Raw genomic sequence first — 19402 nt, forward strand, 5'->3', positions numbered from 1 at the left:
TTCTCCCTCTCCTTGTGCAGGGTGACTGGTCTTGTATCCGACCCCTTCTGCAGTTTTTTGCAGGCAAACTCTAGTTGGTGGGGTCTGCTGGGTCCTTTCTACAGCTCTGTTTTTTGCACTGTGCAACACACAGTGTGATGTCACTGCCCCCTTTACAAGGTAATATATGGATTTACAAAGGCATTTGGTGCTCATAAAGGGGGTTATATCCTTTGTGGTGACTGAGGAGTATATTAAAAATTGATGATTTTGTGTAAAGTTCAGCTTTAAGGAGACCTTAGAGGTCTATTAGACCCCGAATCTCATCTCTGTGCTCTGGTGAAGCTAATGAGGCACAGCTTCTTTCCTGGCCACTCTGGTCAATGACGTTACCTGGGATTCTCGCCTGTCAATTAACATTACCGCATCTGTCATTTAGTGACAGGGTAGTGGTGTGTAAATGTTGGCGGGGGACGGGTCATCGTGATTTATGAGAATTACATTACTGGACTTTGTGACATTAATAAATTGTGTTTTTTATGTGTTTTATTAAAGTAAAGGACTTTTTCAAGGTGTGTGTGTGTGTGTGTTTACCTCTGTGGGAATGGGTAAGGAATATTATATTAATGTACCCCTATTCTCCTGGGCGTATGTGGATATCTGGGTCCCCCATTATCATAAAAGGGGATTCCAGGATATGCCCCCCCCCTATGGATAAAGGGCTGAAATATTAAGGTGAAACCTACACCGTTTCTTCCCGTGTGTGTGTAGTGTCGCTTTCACTTTTAAACATTATCCGTCTCTGGGATGAAATTTTATATTTAATTTTACACTGTTAATATACATCATTATATTGGGGTCCAGCCCAGGGTCTCATTAGTAATGTATCATGTCGCTGCCATGGGGCTAAAACATGGGGAAATGTCCATATATTGTAGAGATGTTTTGCATATGTATTTATTGTGCTGCTTTCCCAGATCACAAGTGTGTGCTGGGATAACCATCAGTCTCTCTACACCCTCCATTATGCTGGACGGAGAACTCTGGGCGAGACACATCATAAAAGGTTGCTAGGCAACCGTTGCTGGGATGATGGAGTAAACACAATCAGCATGTGACTGGGCAGGCTGTGGCATTGTCTTGTGAGTTCTGTGTTCTGTGTGCCCCAGGGAGCTGCATGTGTAATGGCTGCATGAAGGAAGGTGTGTATATTGTGATGATGGGAGACCTGAGCACTGCTATGAACTACAAGTCCCAGCAAGTGTTCCTAACAGGACAGTGCTGGCCTTTAACATCACTCCAGATACACAGGAATGTCTATGGCTCTTTATTTGGGGTGGTGGGTGGTAATCATGTGCACAGAAGTGAGGTGCTAAAACTGCACCCATCTACAGTATACTGCAATGTTATACTGGGATTTGGAGGTGACCCACAAGTATCAAATCTTTGTCACATTTGTCTCTGTGTGACAGTCATAACCAGTGACAAGTTACAGTGTTACAATATACCTGTCATGGGAGAAAGGTGGGGCCATTGCAGACATCCTCCTGGAAATGTTGGCTGCCTAGCTGTTCAGATGATTGCAGACATAGTTACATATTTAGTCAGGTTAAAGAAAAGACACATGTCCATCAAGTTCAACCTATAGAGATATGAAGAAAGAAGAAAAGCCTTATACAATGATCTTAGAGAGAGCTTAGCAAAGGGTTTATCTCATGACAGGTTTCCTTTAAAAGCATTGTATTGTTACATATAAATAGCATACAATACCCCAAGCCATAATATTACAGATTCCTAGCAAACTGGCAGGCTGATAATATATTAATTGTGTCGCCTACACTGACAGGTAGACTATGGGGTGTATACACGTGGTAAATGAATACTCAGGGCTGGCTTTCAATTACTAGGGCTTATAGGCAGATAACATTTGTAACACCCCCTCTGCTGATGATCAATACATAACCCAATATGACGCAACTATTTGTACTGATATGAAATCAATTGGTAACTATACACAAGAAGTTTCCGATAGCTCTGTCAGCGGACGGCAGCTAACTGGTTATTGTGGCTGCATTACAAGAGGGAAAACTTCCTGAATGTCTTTGAAAAATACCGGCCCTTAATGTGCCATTATTGGCCTTTTACCAGCTTCAATATATATGCAATGGGGGAATTTATCAAACCTGGAGCAGACAAAATCTGGAGCAGATTTGCGCTGCAACCAATCAGCTTCTCTCATTTTCAAATCTTACCTGAGCAAACTGAAGAGACGTGCTGATTGGTTGCCATGAGCAACTGCTCCAGTTTTGATAAATTCCCCCCAATGTATTTACCATAAACAAGGAGTCAGCAGAGGAATACTTCCAGTGCTCTCTTCCTCTGCTAGGCTCTGACTAAGGGCTGTCACAGCAGCGTACCCCTCCATACATGAAAACACTGAGTACAGAGCACCTGGCCCCTGCATTCTACAGCTATGGATTTCATTACAGGTTATGCTGTTTGGTGCTGGTTATGCTTAGCAGTCAGGTATGTGCATATCTCTGCTTATTGATCCTAGTGACAGAGTTATTATAAGTAGAGCTAGGCTTTCAAGTGGAACTCAACCCACCAACTTAAAGGAGAACTACACCCTCCTATCCTTTACATCCAAGGAAGGTGCTATCTTAGCAGTTGCCATGGTGCTACACGTGTGATCAGCTACTGTATGACACCAGCCATTTGAGGGTTTGAAGTTTGGTTTAGAGCTGAAGTAATCACAATGGCAACCTTTGGCATACTTTGAGAGTAACTGCTTGGGAGCCATCAAATTGGTGGGCCTAGCTCTGCTATAACTGTCTCCCAAAACAGTTAGTTGCAAGGCACACCAAATGTCAATGCTGCCAGTTCGCTTATTTCAGATTTCAACCAAATTTTCAAGCCCTCAAACAGCTGGTGTCATAGATGATCATATGTGCAGTACCATGGCAACTGCAATCCAGATAGAGGCTAAGATGGCATCTGTATTGGCTGTAAAGTAGAGGAGGTTGTAGTTCCGCTTTAATTATTGTACGGGCCCGTGCCAACAGGCTTTTGTTCGATTCGAGTGGGTTTTGTATTCCCATACATGTATAATGCAAAACCTGCTCGAAGCACGTCATCAACTTCAGGTCACAGGAATTCTGAATAATCTCAGAAGAGTGATGCCATCAACACAAGCCCGAAACCTGTCAACACAGGTTCTTATTATGCAGGCTTACTAATGAAAGATTTATAACTCCCATCCCTTAGCTTTACCTATGTTTGGTTCACTTCACAAAGCTTACACACCAGAATAAGGATCCTTATTATAGTAAATAACTATTATTTTGTTTTTAAATTACAGGCGCTTGTGCTAAAGTTAAGATCCTTTTCCCGGGTGTGTTAGCTTTGTCATTTAAGTCTGTTGTCTGAGTTTTACACTTTAGCTGGAGTGTCAAAGGTCAGAGGTCATCAGCAGCGTTAGGGTTCATGTCAATGCGTGGTCTTGTCAAACACTGCATTTTCCATTCAAAGACACGCAGCTGCGATTGAATGAAAAATGCAGTAACAAGAACAGACTGTGTTTGACTTACACTATCTACAGTTCAGATGTACTTTATTGGACATGTTGCATCCATTGAAATGCAGCGCAACGCAAAGCAGGGCATACACAGGATCGAAAATGTTATGTGCACTGCTCCATTAAAGTCAATGGGATTTTTCTGACCTACATGTGACATGTGTTCCAAACGCATGTCAAATGTGGGGGAAAAATGCTCAAAGACATGAACCCCTACTGCCTGCCAACTACTTGACTTCCCATACTGCACACGCAGAAGATAGGATAGGAAGTTGAAAGGCCAGCAACTGTCAGGCATCAGGTATTGTCTGACCCTTTATCTGCCTCAGCAATGGCAGCTTCTCTTAACTGTTTGATTTGGAGGCAATTGTATGTCTGCCTTTCTCAGTCCCTGATGGCAAAGTCTCAATAGGTTTTTCTAGCCAGTTAGAATTATTTTATTCTCTGACAGACTGGCACATGCAGTGCTTCCCTTCCTTTCTCTATAGATAAAAGCTTGTTCTCCAAAGTTAATCTGAATCTTTGTAGAATGATCATGTGATATACAAAGATGGCTGGCCATTGTTTAGTGTCAGTACGCACCTTGACTTATACTTCATATTAGGTGTTCTGAAGCCTGCAGAAGCCTATTCACATCTATTATTCATAAGCAGTTCTTCTATATACTGTTGAAGGTTTTTATGGATTTGTATCCTTTTATCAAAGATCTGTTTAGGGAACCAACTATTGTTGGTACAACTCCATCATTGGAAATGTTGGACATTTATCAAACTGCCTGAAACAGGAAACATCTGTATTGCTTCCTAGCAGCAAAGCAACATTTCAGATTCCAGCTGTTGTGTTTGACTGTAGGTTTGAAAGTGAGAAGTTTCTGTATGGCAATTGAGGTGTTTCTTCTCTGAGGCATGGGCAAATGCTGCCAAGTGGGGGGGGGGGTTTAAAGGAATTTTATAAAATAAGGTCAGTTTATAAAAATTGTAATGAAAAAAAAAAAAATGGATTAAAAATTCATCAGTTTCTAATAGAAGCCAAACATGTTTTCACTCTCAAGTTTCAAGGTAGTTTATAAAATAAGGTCAGTTTATAAAAATTGTAATGAAAAAAAAAAAAATGGATTAAAAATTCATCAGTTTCTAATAGAAGCCAAACATGTTTTCACTCTCAAGTATATCTCAGCATCTTATTTGTTGCTAAGGACAACATCTACAATTTTGTTTACTTCCATTTTCCTATGTTGTTAATCGGCCTTAGAGTGTTGAGAATGAAGAACCTGAGTTTGGAGCCTCTGCCCAAGAGACAAGAAGGAGACATTCTATATGCAGTCATCCAGTTACCGGGTTTCCCAAAGAGGGTAGAGGCTCCAAGATGTGAACCTGCAGGTAAGCTTTGAACATATTACAAATGATTGTATCATAAACATGGAAAAGACACTGCTCCCTCCCGAAGTTCAGCCTTCAAATGCAGATGCAATGCATTCAAATGTCCCTGCTGCAGACTGCTCAATCCCAATGTACGACTAAGTCCATGTAGGGTGAAATGTGTTAGTGTGGGTGTGACTGTGTGGCACGGTTAAAGCCTAGTAAAGTTGTTATTATGGAGTGACCTCATCAGTGTACAGCTGCTTGGGTGCTTTGGAATTGAACAAAATTATTTGATGTTGGTAATTCAAAAGTAGCCCTTGGTAATGATTAGATGGGCCATCTGATTATGCATATGGGTCATATCCAAACATGTAGCTGTGTTCAGAAAAAGATGTCAAGCCAAATACATTTGTAGATTTATCAAAATGATAACAAAACAAGAGGTGTTGGAAGAAGATAACCAATATTTTTTGTCTATATAGTTTATATAACTGAAAGAAGGTAAGATTGGCAAAGATGGTATTTAAAAAATGGAATGGGAAAAGTAGGACTTAGCGGGGTTGTTGCTGGTGTCATAGTCTTCCATGTAGACATAATGTTCCCTATTACATTTATTACCTCTGCAGAATAACATAATGATACAAAAATCATGCCACAGATCTCATACAATTTAACTTCATTCCATAACCCACTCTAAAGAATGATTGCACTCAACATGAGTGTCTGGAGAAAGGTGCCTGCCAATAGATGTTCTTGTGCCAGTTGAACACATGCTGTCAATCTGACAGTTTGCATTTATGATTTTCTAGCTGTGTTGTGTACAGTGTATGTCTATAGCGTAGGAAGAGTTCTCGAACATGTTGTGGTTACAAGATTCCACATTACTGGCCATACTTATATGTTCCAGATTTTCAGGCTGTAAAAGTGATATGTATGGGTTGATACTGAAATCATGCCTAATATGTTGATGGTAAATATCCTTTCTTCTACTATTAGGTTATATTCACTCTGAGTTAGTAGAGATTGCAGAACATTACTTAAAAGAGAGAATTCAAGAAGGTGATAAACAGGCAACTTTCCTTCTTGGTCAACTCTGTTTTGAAGAGGTAAGGCTTTGACATGACAAGATTGTCTTAAATTATTATTTTTTCATATCTCCAAGTACCCCCAAGGGCACACCATAATTTTAGTAAACTGTAAGACATAAAGAACAGGACTTAAGTAGTTCCAATATTAACATGTTGCCAACAATGTGGAGTGAATATCATAGCAGATTCATTTGATGAATTGGGTCATAGGATGGGGTAAAGGTTACTACTATCGCAGATCATTGCAGAACCTTGGCTTAATTTCCTCTTCGTTAACATGCAAAGTCTACAAGGTTGCATGTTGTACAAAAAAGTTATCAAATGGTAGCAGTATTTATCAGTCTCTTATTGGTAGCTATCTCCAGCAACCTCCTCTAATGTTGAGATCACTCATGATGTAGATTGTAGAAGTCTCTTGTAACATGGCAGGAGGTCATAATAGTCTCATGTAATATGGCAGTAGTAGTAGTACTTAGCTCTTTCTTGTAACATTGCTAATTGCCATAGCATGACAGTGGTAAAACCAGGTTTGAAGTAGGATTGTGGGTAAAATGTACAGGTTGGGTTAGGCTGGAGGAGTAAGTAGGTTCAAAAGCGGGTTGTACGGGTATGGGTTAGATGTGAGTCTATGGAAACAGTTCCATGAGCATCTGAAGCAATGGTGTGCTACTGGGAACAGTTTCCTTCATTTAAAACCAATTTACTTTTGTATTTTACAGGGGTGGTATGAAGATTCATTACTGCACTTTCATAAAGTCAAAGATGATGACTATCAAGCTTTATATCAGGCTGGGGTGATGTATTATGATGGTCTAGGAATTCAAGAAGATCAGGTGTGTATTACCAACTCTTTGAAGACCCTTTTGCCATTGTTTCAACAACAATCTTTCCATGAGATTTTATGTGCATTTAATATATATTGTATGCTTGTTATTTACCTGTAAAAGATTTTCAAACAGGTAAATAACAAGCATACAATAAGAGACATTCAAAAACCCTGAAAATGCTGCTGAAGGTAACACAGGACCCAGGAGACATGCCCCATCCAGATATTCTTCACCCTCCCCCAGTGAGCATACTCATTAAGCAGCCTTTAGTGACAGGGTTCCACCACTGTCCAGGACCTGTGAAGTACTCTGCTGCTGATTCCCACAGTACACCGGGTGTCTGGAGAGTGCCCCGAGCAGAGCCCAGGACCGTAGGGTCACATTAGAGACCATGCCCCGCATCTTTAGCATGGCAGGGTCTGGATACAGCCCAGAGATATCCCCAGAGAGATTTTTTCTGCTTCCTGTCACCTAGATAGGAAGTGAGGTAAATCTCCCTCAGTGAAAACACAGACAGCAATAAAAACCTGAAGAAGTTCCAGTCTAAATGTATGTCTGAATATATATTTTTTTTCTATATTCTTTCTGGCAGTGGACATATTTTCTTCATCTCTGCTATTAAAAGACTACCCTATTTTTTGCTAGTATTTTTCTTCCATTTTATGCAGTCAAGACTCTTCTATACACTGCTGCTATAACTGGTCTCTATGATTGCAGCTATCCTGCATGGCCATACTCAGCCTAGCTTTTGGAGTCCCATGGCCAGACGCCACTAGACTGGAAGTTGTGGGGCTAGCTTGGAAGTGACTGACCTTCACGTAATGTGCTCCAATTAAGGTGCTTTTTAGACCCTATGCTGGTAACAAGTTAGCCGTAGAGTGCCTTCCAGGTCCAGTGCTGTTGGCATTGTCTCAATACATGCCCTGTCTCTAATGACTCAGTCTGTGAGTTGGACGATTGGGCTGAACAATTTGTTTGATGAAATTGTTGGATGCATTGAAAATTCAGTTTTTCTGCCAGTTCCTACTGCAGAAGCGGTTAATGCTGAGGGACTGATCGCTTACATCATTCCGCTGGGTGGAATGTCTCACGCACTACATGCTCTTTCCCTTTATTAAGTGCTGAGGAAGCATCTTCCTTCTCCCACATTGCAAAGAGCCATTTGGAGCTCCGATCTCTAGTTCGTCCTTACTGTCCACCAACAGTGACCTTGGTCACCTCTGGCCATCTGACCGTTATCAGCTACCAGCTGTCTGGGTTTCGTGAGTATCTAAAGGCCTTGCCCTGCACACTGAGATTAAGTTGCTTTGCAGTTGCTACATGTCTGTTTCTTGACAAAGAGAAGAAAGTCCCGCTGCAACAGATGACCTCAGCTCACACTCCACTAATAGTTCTGTTGACATCCATTTTGTACCTTCTGAAGGTGCCCTGGAACTTGGATTCTGACCTGGGCAGAATCTTATGTATTATTCCTGTTTGCTGTGCTTTTTCCAGGTCTGGACTATTGCCTAGAGTTTTTTGGTTTGCCAATGTCCAAACCTCCTGTAGGTGGCATTATAACCCAAAGGTGAAAGACCTACTGTGTCCCTCAATGGACTGTAATCAAAGGAATTTACAGAACTATTTTTTTTTTAGTAATGACTGACTATTTTCTCTTTTTCAGAAGAAAGGAGTAGAGTATATGAAAAGAGTTATCAACTCGAACAGCTCACAAGCGAAACACCTGAAATATGCAGCTGCATTCAATTTGGGACTTGCGTGTTTTGAGGGTTGTGGAGTGCGTCACTCTGATGAAGAAGCAGAGAGGTATTAATTCTTCCTAAGACTATTGGATAACAGCCAGGCCAAAAGTCTCATGTCTGCTTCCTTTTACTCTAGGTGGTGGCTTGTGGCTGCTGATAATGGGAATCCTAAAGCCAGTGTGAAGGCTCAGAGTACACTGGGGATGTATTATTCACGACCTTGCAGCATGAATCTGAAAAAGGTGATTTAGTTTGTATCATTATGCACACTTAATTGAAAAGAAAATACACACTAATTCAATTATAGGTAATTGGTAATACAGAATTATCTAATACAAAGTTATGTAGATGTACAAAGATGTAATTACAAAAAATATTAAAGCTCAATTGGTATCACAGACAAACAGACATTATACATACAACCTCCATTTTCCCGTTATATCAATTGCGTAGTGTGTCTAAAAATGATTACGCAGGCCAACTGCACCAGAGTTTGATTTCTGCTGATCACTGGCAGAGGCAACACAAGTTGTTCTTTGTGGCTAGTGTACATCAGAAATAGTGGCGTGAGGATGCTGAACCGATTCTCCACAATGCATGCCCATCAACAGAAATGGGTATCTTAAAACATTTTCAAGTGCAAATCAGTTAAAAACCATGGCACATGGTGGTACAGTACAGAAGCCTATGGGGCCAAACTGTGCAGGTGTGTTTGCTGGATCAAGAAGCCATCGGAGTGATGTAAACAATGCCGAGGGCCTTGATTTAGAAGAGTATAGTGATATGGGGGGTAGCCTAGACCTTCATAGGGGAGTAGGGGCTAGGGATGCACCGATACTAGTATCAGTATCGGTGCCGATACCGAGTATTTGGGCGAGTACTCATATTCGCCCAAATGCTTCGATACTTACCTCCGATACCGGAACTTCCGGTCGAAGGGAGGTCTCCCTCTGACCGGCAGTGCCGAGGAACCATGGAGCCGATTTCCTTTAAAATATGGAAGCCGGGCAATGGGTTATGACCTGCCTACAGGCTTTCTGATTGGCTAGGAAGTTGGCTTCACTTGTTGCTAGGCAGCCTGGCTTCCTAATGTTGGAACTTCTTGCACAGAGAAACACAAGCACACAGTCAGATATGGATGCTGCTCATGGCTTGGAAAACAGGAAGGAAGCCACAGCTTTTATTCTCAGCCTTATTCAATACCACAGAGTATACACCATAGATATAACAGAACTTATAAACACTGCCATCTACTGGCCAAAAACTGTATACTGCAGAAGTTGTTGCAATAGATACAATAATGTGTATTCTAACACCTAACCAATCAGGAAGCCGGGCGGAACACCATGAGTCGCCTCCCGGCTTCCTGGTTGATCAGGAAGCCAGGCAGCCTCTGCAAGCCTTCTGATAGAGCACCGGCTTCTCAGGCAATCAGGAAGCCGGGGCGACATGTCATGATTGGCCGCTCGACCTCCTGATAATCCGGACACACGGTACCGGTATCGGTACTCGGTATCGGCGAGTATCAGGAAAATATATCGGTACTTGTACTTGAAATACTACATACCAGTATCAGTGCATCCCTAATAGGGGCAAGAGGTTAAGGAAACATTCCCACAATGTTTCCTTACCTTTTTGCCCCTACTCTCCTAAGTAGGTCTAACCTAAATACAACAGTCCCAAAACACTTATAGTTTACCTTTAAATAAGGAAACTATAATGACATTGGGTCACCCAAGTCTAAATATTAAAAAAATGGTAGCATTTTAGCTTTAGAAGACCTATAGATTGGTCACTTCCCAACTTTCTGAGATTAGAGAGAGGGACATCTTTCAGCACACTGTATTTAGGCAAAGGGCACACCCCAAAGTATGCCAACCATTAACAATATATATGCCAAAAATGATTGGTTAAATACAGAATTATTTTTTCCATCATTACTTTTCCTTTACACTGCCTTTTACAGATTTGAAAAATTGATAGGGTAAAGGTTTTAGTGTATAAAAACACGTTTGGTAGTTAAATAGTACATTTTCATAGATACCTATACGTCAGACCAAAAAGAGGGACAACTGAGGAGGAAAGAGGGACAGAGGGATTTGGTTTCAAATGAGGAACAGTCCCTCCATATGAGGGGCAGTTGGGAGGTATGAGTCTTGATGGCTGTAAAACCCACTCGTGAAACCAAGTTTGTTTAATGTAAACTATATACAGTATGTTCTTATACTATATTATTGAATGCATTTTGTACATCCATATTCATTTGCCCCAGTTTTTTTTTCTTTGACGCATGAAGTCATAAACACTTTTCTAATTTTCCTAGTGTACATTCTTATTGCAGAGAACCTAAATACTTTAGAAATGCATTGGCAGCGTAATCTGGTTGCTAGGTGACACCATAGTCTAGTCTGTTTCACTGGACACATCTGGAGTGCAGTTAACTTATGTGATTTTTGCACATATTATTAGTTAGTTGATCTAAGATATTCCATAGTGAACTCACAGAGACATCAGCATAAATGCATCTTTTCAGCTATGAGATGAGGAGGACATAAATCGGAGTTATCTTTGTATCATGCACCGGAGCATTCTGTGCACTGCATCTTGCCAGGACTGGTGAAATTGATTTAATGTATTACTGACTTAGGGTTTAACTTTTAAGTGTTTCAGTATTCACTTTATTGCAACCAAGATCTAATCCATTAGCCAAATAAGACATTTATTCCATATTCATTAAATTACCTATAGGTGTCTATTTGAAAGCACTGTAACTTACAGTAGTTATTTCCATTAGTGCCAGTTCCTACTTTAACAAATCCCATTTCTACTTAGTATCCGGCAGGTTTTTTACATTTTCCAATCTCACAGTCACAACTTGATCTAAAAATGAGTTCCATAGAACTATTTTTTTGTTTGTTTAATATATTTTTATTGTTTTGTTTCCATAAAGGTACATTTCTACAAAACATTCATAGATATTAGTTTCAAATTGTCTCTTAGTTTTAATAATTATTTATAACTCTAATTGAAATCAACTTACACCCACTTCCAATGTCAATCACTTGCCATCCATCAAACTTCACTCCCCCTATCACTCTCTTCTCACATTCAAGCTTCCGCTCTTATCGTTTTCTAGGGGGGGGATCATGACCCTTTTGATTAATTTGGGATGCCCCTCTAGTGTTTGTGACTACTAGCCTATAATATATATGTAAACCTCACTATTTCCCCTTTTATTATATACATTCCTCTATTCTTATTATGCATATTCCTCAAGTGAGTTTCATAGAACTATGAGCTCTTTGTTCTCTATAAAGTATCTTGTCTTAGCTCAAGTAGTCCTATAGTTCTTTGTGCATTTTGTGTGCTCTTAAATCCCCCGGGCTTAGAGACATGTCATCATCAATTAAGAATATGGAAACCCCACAGAAAAAAAATAAATAACATGGTAATACTTTTAAACAGGATGCAGCAGTACTGTAATGAACAACCACTTACTATCAGATTACCATAAAATTCAATAGTAATGGGGTCATTTACCATGCTGCTGCTGTATAATGGAATACAGTGATAACCTGCATGTGATGCCTCTATGGTCATATTGCTGCACACTCTTACATTATTTGTATCTCTTGCAAAGCCTAGCTGAAAGTTATTCCTTACATCACAGGACACAAGATGGTATTCTTAGACCACTGGGTTATACTGCCACCTTCAGGAGTTTGGAAACTGGCAAAGCAAAGCTGTAAGGACAGCCAAGTATGCGGGTGGGTGGAGCCCTTTCTCGGAAGACACCTTAGGGAGTATGCCCACTGGGAGCGCACAGACTATCTGGGACGCCCGCAGGGGCCACTGTTGATGACTTACAGGGTTATTCACTAAAGGGTGAAGAGTTTGGAGAAGGCAGGAGAAGTGAACAATCTAGGGCAGCATGGCTAAACTAGAAAGTTAACTGAATTGGAGAATTTTTCCAAATTAGCTATTTTGGCCTAGATTGTTCACTTCTCCAAACTCTTCACCCTTTAGTGAATAACCCTGTTAGTCTTCCCTTTTTTGATCTCCTTATTTCTGTACTTGACTCTGGATTATTCTAATGAAAAAGCCATTGGGCCAAAGATCTATGGAGCTGTGGATGATAACCGTATGTATAGGTTTTTTGACTTCCCTACCTAAGCAAATCACTTTTCTAGCAATTTGTCATGATCCTGGAGAAGAATGTTATGACTTTTGTTTTATGCTTTTTGTATTTTGCACCATAATTTTTATAATGATTTATCTATGACACATCTATCAGTCCTGTTTAGTTCTCTTTTTTTTGTATTTGTTATACTCTAAATAAACAAAGATTCAACCATAACTTGCATATTGTTGTACGACAGCTTACGGTGACCTAGCCACAACTGGCCAATTTCCCCTCCTGCTCTGCAGCTGGGTTGTAAGGTTGCCTTGATGGTGAGGTCTCACTTATCCATCTAGACTGTTAGTATGGTACAGCATGAGTGCAAGTGTAGTGGCTCTGTGGGCTCCTCTGGCTCATGATCCTATCACTGTTTGTGTGGCATCTCTGTTTATATCTACAGCATCTACTCAACTTAGGACCATTGAGAATTACATAGTTACATAGTATTTGAGGTTGAATAAAGACATTAGTCCATCAAGTCCAACCTATTAGGATCTCATTCTAGGAGTACCCGTACCCCTGTATATTGCGGTGCCTTAAGAAATCGTCCAAAAGTTTCTTGAACAATTCCACATTATTTGCTGAAATCACCGCCTGTGGCAGTGAGTTCCCAATACCTTCAGATGGTTTGGTATGTGGGGAAGTTTACCCCTTGGCTTAACTCCTATGCATAGGGGTAGCCTTTTTTTGCCCTTTGTGGCTTGTCAGACCCGGAATTGTTTGCAGCTGCCATTTCTGGTCCGGCTTGAGCTCTCAGAAGACCTAATTCTACTGTATGTGTTACCCCAGGCCATTTTCCATATTTGGGTCCAGAGTGTTGTATCCAGGGTCTACAGGCTGCAATTCGGTCTTAGTCTTCAATGCATTGGCGGACCATTGCACTTCTCTGACGCAATTTATTTTCCCGTAGATCATGACCATGGAGTATCTGCCCCATACTGAAGCTAGTGGTCCTTAACTCCTTCCTTGGCTACAAAAGTTCTGCAATTTCATTTTCCAGGTCAAGCACTACTTCCCTCCATCCGGTAAATGTTCGGTGGAAGTCTGGAATGCCTATCTGCATATACCCATTTTCTCAGTGTCTGCATTTTCTGCTGTGGCTACACAATCTTTCTGAATTCCGGATCTTCCCTTGGGCCTGTCCTCTGCCCGTTCTTGCTCTATTTCCACTTCTGGGATTTTTCTTAGTGGGATAATTGGGCTACCTTCCCCTGAAGTATTATTCGATTCAGGCTTAGTCATCCGTATGGTCTTTGTGCAGACCATACGGAATTCCAGGAGGATCCTGAATTTCCTGAACTCAGCACTGGAACTGTCTCAAGGCTTGGAGTATCTGAGCCTGATCCTGTTGAAGCTTTTTTTCCCTTTCATGCACCAGCTCCAGACTCTCTGCTCCCACATTTGGATTCTCCAGGCCAGGAGACAATCAAACCTGCTTTTTTTTACATGAGGGTCATGGGTCAAAGAGTATCCTACTTAGGGGCAGCCCTGTGTATTTTTTATTTTTTTTTACCCCAGAAGGTTGCAACTCACCATTCTAGCAATGTGGGGGACAAGAGGGTGAAGTCTCTGGATCATCCCATACACTTGTACAGCACGACCAGGCTTGGCATGGTGGACGACAGGTTCAATGGGACTAGGGAAAATCCTTCCTCCCAATGGTTTGGTAGGTGCCCATGATGGATGACAGCCTATTGGACTGGGGAGAAGTCCTTTGGTACCTTCTTGGTACAAGGGCCCTGGTCGTCAGAGAAAACTTGTCTCCCATCCAGTGTTCAAGGTTGATTCAGTTATCCCTTCATGGCTATACCTCTCCTCTGCAAGGTCAACTGACCAGGTTTTTCATTGTTTTTTTTACCATGGCAGCAGCTTACATCATCCTTCTGGGGAAAAAATTACCCATGTTCCGAATCTACTTCTGCCCGGGCTGAAATTCCCAATACTATAGCAGCTTAAAGTTTTATGTTTTTTTGCTGCTGGCTGCCATTTATAGTAGAAGTGATTTTCAAGCTTGACATGTTTGCCAATTACTTGACACAGCCAATTTTTACATTTGACCAAAAAAATGTATATTGTGTTTGCTTGCACTAAAATTAATTTAGGTGTATTTGTTTTACTGAAATCATCTAGATGTATTCACTACAGGATAGACTTTGTCTAATTTGTTTGGTTTTGAGTTTTCTGTTAAGGGTTGTAAGAGTTACACTGCTGAATGACCAGAAAGTGCACCAGTACAGACTGGTAATACAATTAAAGTATGTTCTACAAGACATGGCTAATGAACAATGACATTTTCATAAATAAAATAAATTCTTTCTAATGTTATATGACAGCCAGGGTTTGTTAGCAGAGTGTCATCTGGTCTCTTGCAGGCTTTCTTCTGGCATTCAGAAGCTTGTGGCAATGGCAGTGTGGAGTCACAGGGAGCTCTTGGTGTGATGTATCTTTATGGACAGGGAATACAAAGAAATCAGCAGTGTGCTCTGGAATGTCTGAAGGAAGCAGCTGAGCGTGGAAATGTATATGCACAAGGGCAACTGGTCAGATTCTACTATCACAGGAAACTGTACACAAAGGCGGCAGAGTTAGCAAAGAGGTAACATCCCATACTGCTGTCACCAAAGACTTGCTGGAAACCTAAATGTACTTTTCCAGTATGTCTCCTATTCAGTTTTCTTAAGCAAACAGTTTTTGTAACTCTGTTGCAATATTTCTCATCTGGAATCCTACCAGTAACAGCACTTTCTGTTGCAGGCTGGCAATGCTAAGCCACTGCCTTGCAAATAGGAGCAGCATTGTTGGCCTGCCATGCAAGCTCTTTCAGTTGGCCATGTGCCTGCCTATCTGATAGACCTGATAGGCAGCCCAACAGCAAACTGAAGGTGTGTACATGCAGACATCCCAACTCTCCCGGACGCTCCGGGAGTCTCCCGCTATTGGATAGCGGCTCCCGGCCGCCCGGGAAAGTAACACTTCCTCCCGGAAAGGTTTATCTGCTCGATCAAGCAGATAAACCTTTCCCTGCGATCGTTTTTTTTTTTTTCTTTTCTGACATCGGGAGCCGCGGCCCAACCGTCAGTCAGAAAAGAAAAAAAAAAGGCATACGAATGCACAGCTAGATTCCTATTGGCTATTGCACTTTGCAATAGCCAATAGCAAACTAGGTGATGTACCCGCCCACTGCTGCTGTCAATCAGCAGAGGGGGACCTGAATTTTTTAGGTCCTCTTCTGGTGATTGAAAGCAGCAGAGGGCGGGTGCAATAGCTAGTTTGCTATTGCAAAGTGCAATAGCCAATAGGAATATAGCTATGCATTCTTATGCCTTTTTTTAATATTCTGACTACTGCAACTGTCAGAATACTAAAAACAAAATCAGAAAAAAAACCTGCAGATAGCAAAGAAGCTATTGCTTCCTGTGCTATCTGTCATCATTTCAGGGGGGTGCTCTCTCCCAGCCCCCCTAACCCCCCCTCTGCGGATGGGGAGGGGGGGGGGCCTAGAGGGCACCTCCCTGAAATGAGAAGGACACCTCCCTGAAATGGCTTCTTTCCGGTTGGGATCCCTGGTACATGGGAGGCTGATACCTCTCCCATTAATTGCAAGGCAGTAGTGTAGTGTTTATAATAATAAAAAACTGCAAGGTTTTGGCAATCTGTACCAAAAATAAAGCTGCAATGTTAAAAAGTCAGCCAACCTTTTAAAAACTAACACGACAATCCTTACACCATACTGCAGTTGTATACAACTTGAGCTTTCTTGTTACACACTTTATGAGGGTCAGTGACTCAAGGTAAATAAAGACAGAGGAAAAACAGGTCAACCAGTCAGCCAGCATTTTTAGAAGGTGGTCATTGTAAGCACTTTTCAAAAAATCAAATCAATTTTGCCATGTTTAAAAAAAAAAAAGAAAAATCTAAACTCTAACAATGAACCTCTCTTATTTGCTCCATTTTGTCCTGTTAAATATACAATTGAAAATGTTTTGTTATATCTGTTCAATAAGTTCAACAAATATCTGTTAATTCTGCCAGAAAATTACAGCTGACCTTGGCACACCTCATATGTTATTTCATGGAGTCTAAGCAGCTCTCCCAGTTCTAAGCTTGTGAATATAGAACAACCAGCTGTTTTGTTGTGGAAAATAGTACGGGGAAAGAATTGAGGCGTTTAGGGAAAGATAACTGTGCAATGCTGACAGCAGTCAGCCCACAAGAGAACTAGGAGGAGTCTATTTCTGGCAGGTGAACAGGTATTTTTCTGTACTTGCAGTGTCTAGAGCAGGGGTCAGCAACCTGTGGCTCCGGAGCCGCATGTGGCTCTTTCATCCCTCTGCTGCGGCTCCCTGTCCAGGGGCGGAACCACCGTCAGGGCCTGAGGCTGTAGGGGGGCCCAGTGAGTCCTGGGCCACCCTCTAGTGGAATATGCGGCAGTGCAGGGTCCCGGGGCCCCGCACTGCCGACGGGCTTCTCAGCAAGGGGGCAGGTCCTGTGACTCACCTCCTCTCCCGGCTGCGTCCCTAGTAACAGGCGGTGGGAGAGGAGTAGTGTGTGTATGGCCGGTACCCATGTGAGGGGTGTGGGCAGCCTGGGGGGCCTCATACATGAGTATCAGCTGTACCAGGGGCAGCATGGCAGAGGTAACAGGGGAGGGGGTGGAGGAGGCCAGGCCACAGCAGTTAAGAGGAGTTGGGAGGAGGTACAGGGAAAGGGACCCCGGCGACCAGTCCACCTGAGGCCCTGCAGAGCCCACCATAGAGAGTCTCAGATGGGCTGTGCAGGATCTATGGTGTGCTCTGCAGGGTCACTCTCAGGTGGGGTCTCAGGTAAGCCCAGAGTCCAGTGCGTTACTAAGCCCACATATACCTATATACATATTATACATAGCATAAAGGTAAAAAACTATATATGCCGTGTTATCTTCATTTTAGATGTCAAAAGTGTTTTGTGGCTCCCGGTTTTTTATTTTCTGTGGGAAACGGGTCCAAATGGCTCTTTGAGTGTTTAAGGTTGCTGACCCCTGGTCTAGAGGGTTAAAACATACTGCATATGTTTTTGTAATTTTTGCTCTGACATGCTCTTAAATGAATGTAGCTTATATACTGCATATTTATTAGTGTGTGTTACCAATGCCGGCCTGTTCTGAGAGATGTAGCTCCACATGTGACATAGAACATGCTATACTTCTCTTTTTTCCAGGAGTTTCAGCATGTCACACTATGACTCGCTGACATCACCCTTACTGTGCCCTTGTGTTCTTTTATAGAATTGTACAGCATGACAACATTGACTTGTGTGCAAAGTCTACAGATTGCCTTCCTACATATGCCTCAAAAGGAATTGCCATAGCCAACTTCTATCTGGCCAGATGCCTCCATCTTGGTTTAGGCCTAAAACCGGACATGGCGGCTGCTAAAAAATGTTACACTAAGGTAAATTTTTCATATTTATGTTGAAGAAGTAGTACATTTTATATAATTATGTAATACACAGTATAGCACAGGATATTAATAGAACACCCATCTACATACCCAGTAGTTACAGAAGGATGCTATTAGTTGAGAATGAACTATACCATGCACATATGCCTGTCATGTTTAAACATAAATCAGAGGCAAAAAGCCCAGAAATGTAACTTAAAATATGAAATGAAATCTAGTTGTGTGTCTAGTGCTTAAAAATGACACCATGTATGGATCAAAATACTTTAACAGTCGGCAAAGTCAAGCAGTGGAAAAAAAAATGATGAATAAAGTGCAGTAATGTTTAGCAAACAAGTCAGATTACAGTAGGTTGAATTGTAGCCGTTATTGCTCACAGCTCTGTGCCTTTTTATACTATGGAATGTATGAAGATGTACCAGTATTAGCCACAATCTCACTTTGCTATATGTTATTGGGTTTCCAGGCATGCCTACTGGATGCAGATGTGGCTGCTGATCTGCAGTGTGACGTCATTTCTGGGAAAATCTAAAGCTGCTTCCCCGTCTCACATCACATTGATGTGTCTGGTTTTTCACCATCTCCAATCGATTCTCAGTAATATGTCTTACTACATAGTCTGCAATGTCAGTTTGTCTCACAGTAAAGACTAAACACGTATTATGAGCATTCTGGGGATTTTGTACAGCGTGTAATGCTAGTAGTGTGTAGAGAATTTGTAGCCACTTCCTTTCTCCATGCACTTAAGAAGAGGCTCTCCACACAGATGTTTTAGTGGATAAGACGGGTTGCATCACCCTTTGGGGACTTCTAGGAAGACCATGTCATTTTCCAGCTCTGTTCCTAGCACCGGATTTATGTAAATATGTTAAAGGGGTTCCTATTCTTCCAACCATGTTCTCTGTAATAAGCATAATAAGAAGGATCCATATGTGCTACCATGTTTATCTGACCTTAATCAATTACGGGAAGATAAAAGTGGATAAGCTGTGCTGGTGGCTTATCCTTCTCCACCGCTAAAGTATTCTGAATGGGATTTCAGTATGGAGCACAATGGGGCAATTTCTGATTCGGACCAATGTAGTGATAGACTCTCTCATAGTGTCTGCAGGTGTTAGGCAACATCTTTAAGACAAATCAGCTCTGAATTAGCCTAACAATTAAAAAGTAGAGGAAAACCATCACTAAGCTTTGCTAAGAACATGTTGGA

General features: G+C 41.6%; 1 protein-coding gene across 1 annotated transcript; it reads left to right on the forward strand.

Moving 5' to 3' along the window:
- Nucleotides 1-1169: 1169 nt before the first annotated feature.
- Nucleotides 1170-18850, forward strand: LRP2BP (LRP2 binding protein). The gene is made up of 9 exons (XM_018561295.1): nucleotides 1170-1181; nucleotides 4808-4935; nucleotides 5914-6023; nucleotides 6725-6838; nucleotides 8496-8638; nucleotides 8711-8816; nucleotides 15127-15350; nucleotides 18018-18183; nucleotides 18659-18850. Exons 2-9 carry the CDS (start codon nucleotides 4818-4820, stop codon nucleotides 18722-18724), a joined length of 1047 nt encoding a protein of 348 aa, XP_018416797.1. The 5' UTR covers nucleotides 1170-1181; nucleotides 4808-4817; the 3' UTR covers nucleotides 18725-18850.
- Nucleotides 18851-19402: the final 552 nt, after the last annotated feature.

The sequence above is a fragment of the Nanorana parkeri genome, unplaced genomic scaffold, assembly GCF_000935625.1.
Source record: "Nanorana parkeri isolate BGI_ZX_2015 unplaced genomic scaffold, ASM93562v1 scaffold513, whole genome shotgun sequence".
NCBI lineage: Eukaryota > Metazoa > Chordata > Amphibia > Anura > Dicroglossidae > Nanorana > Nanorana parkeri.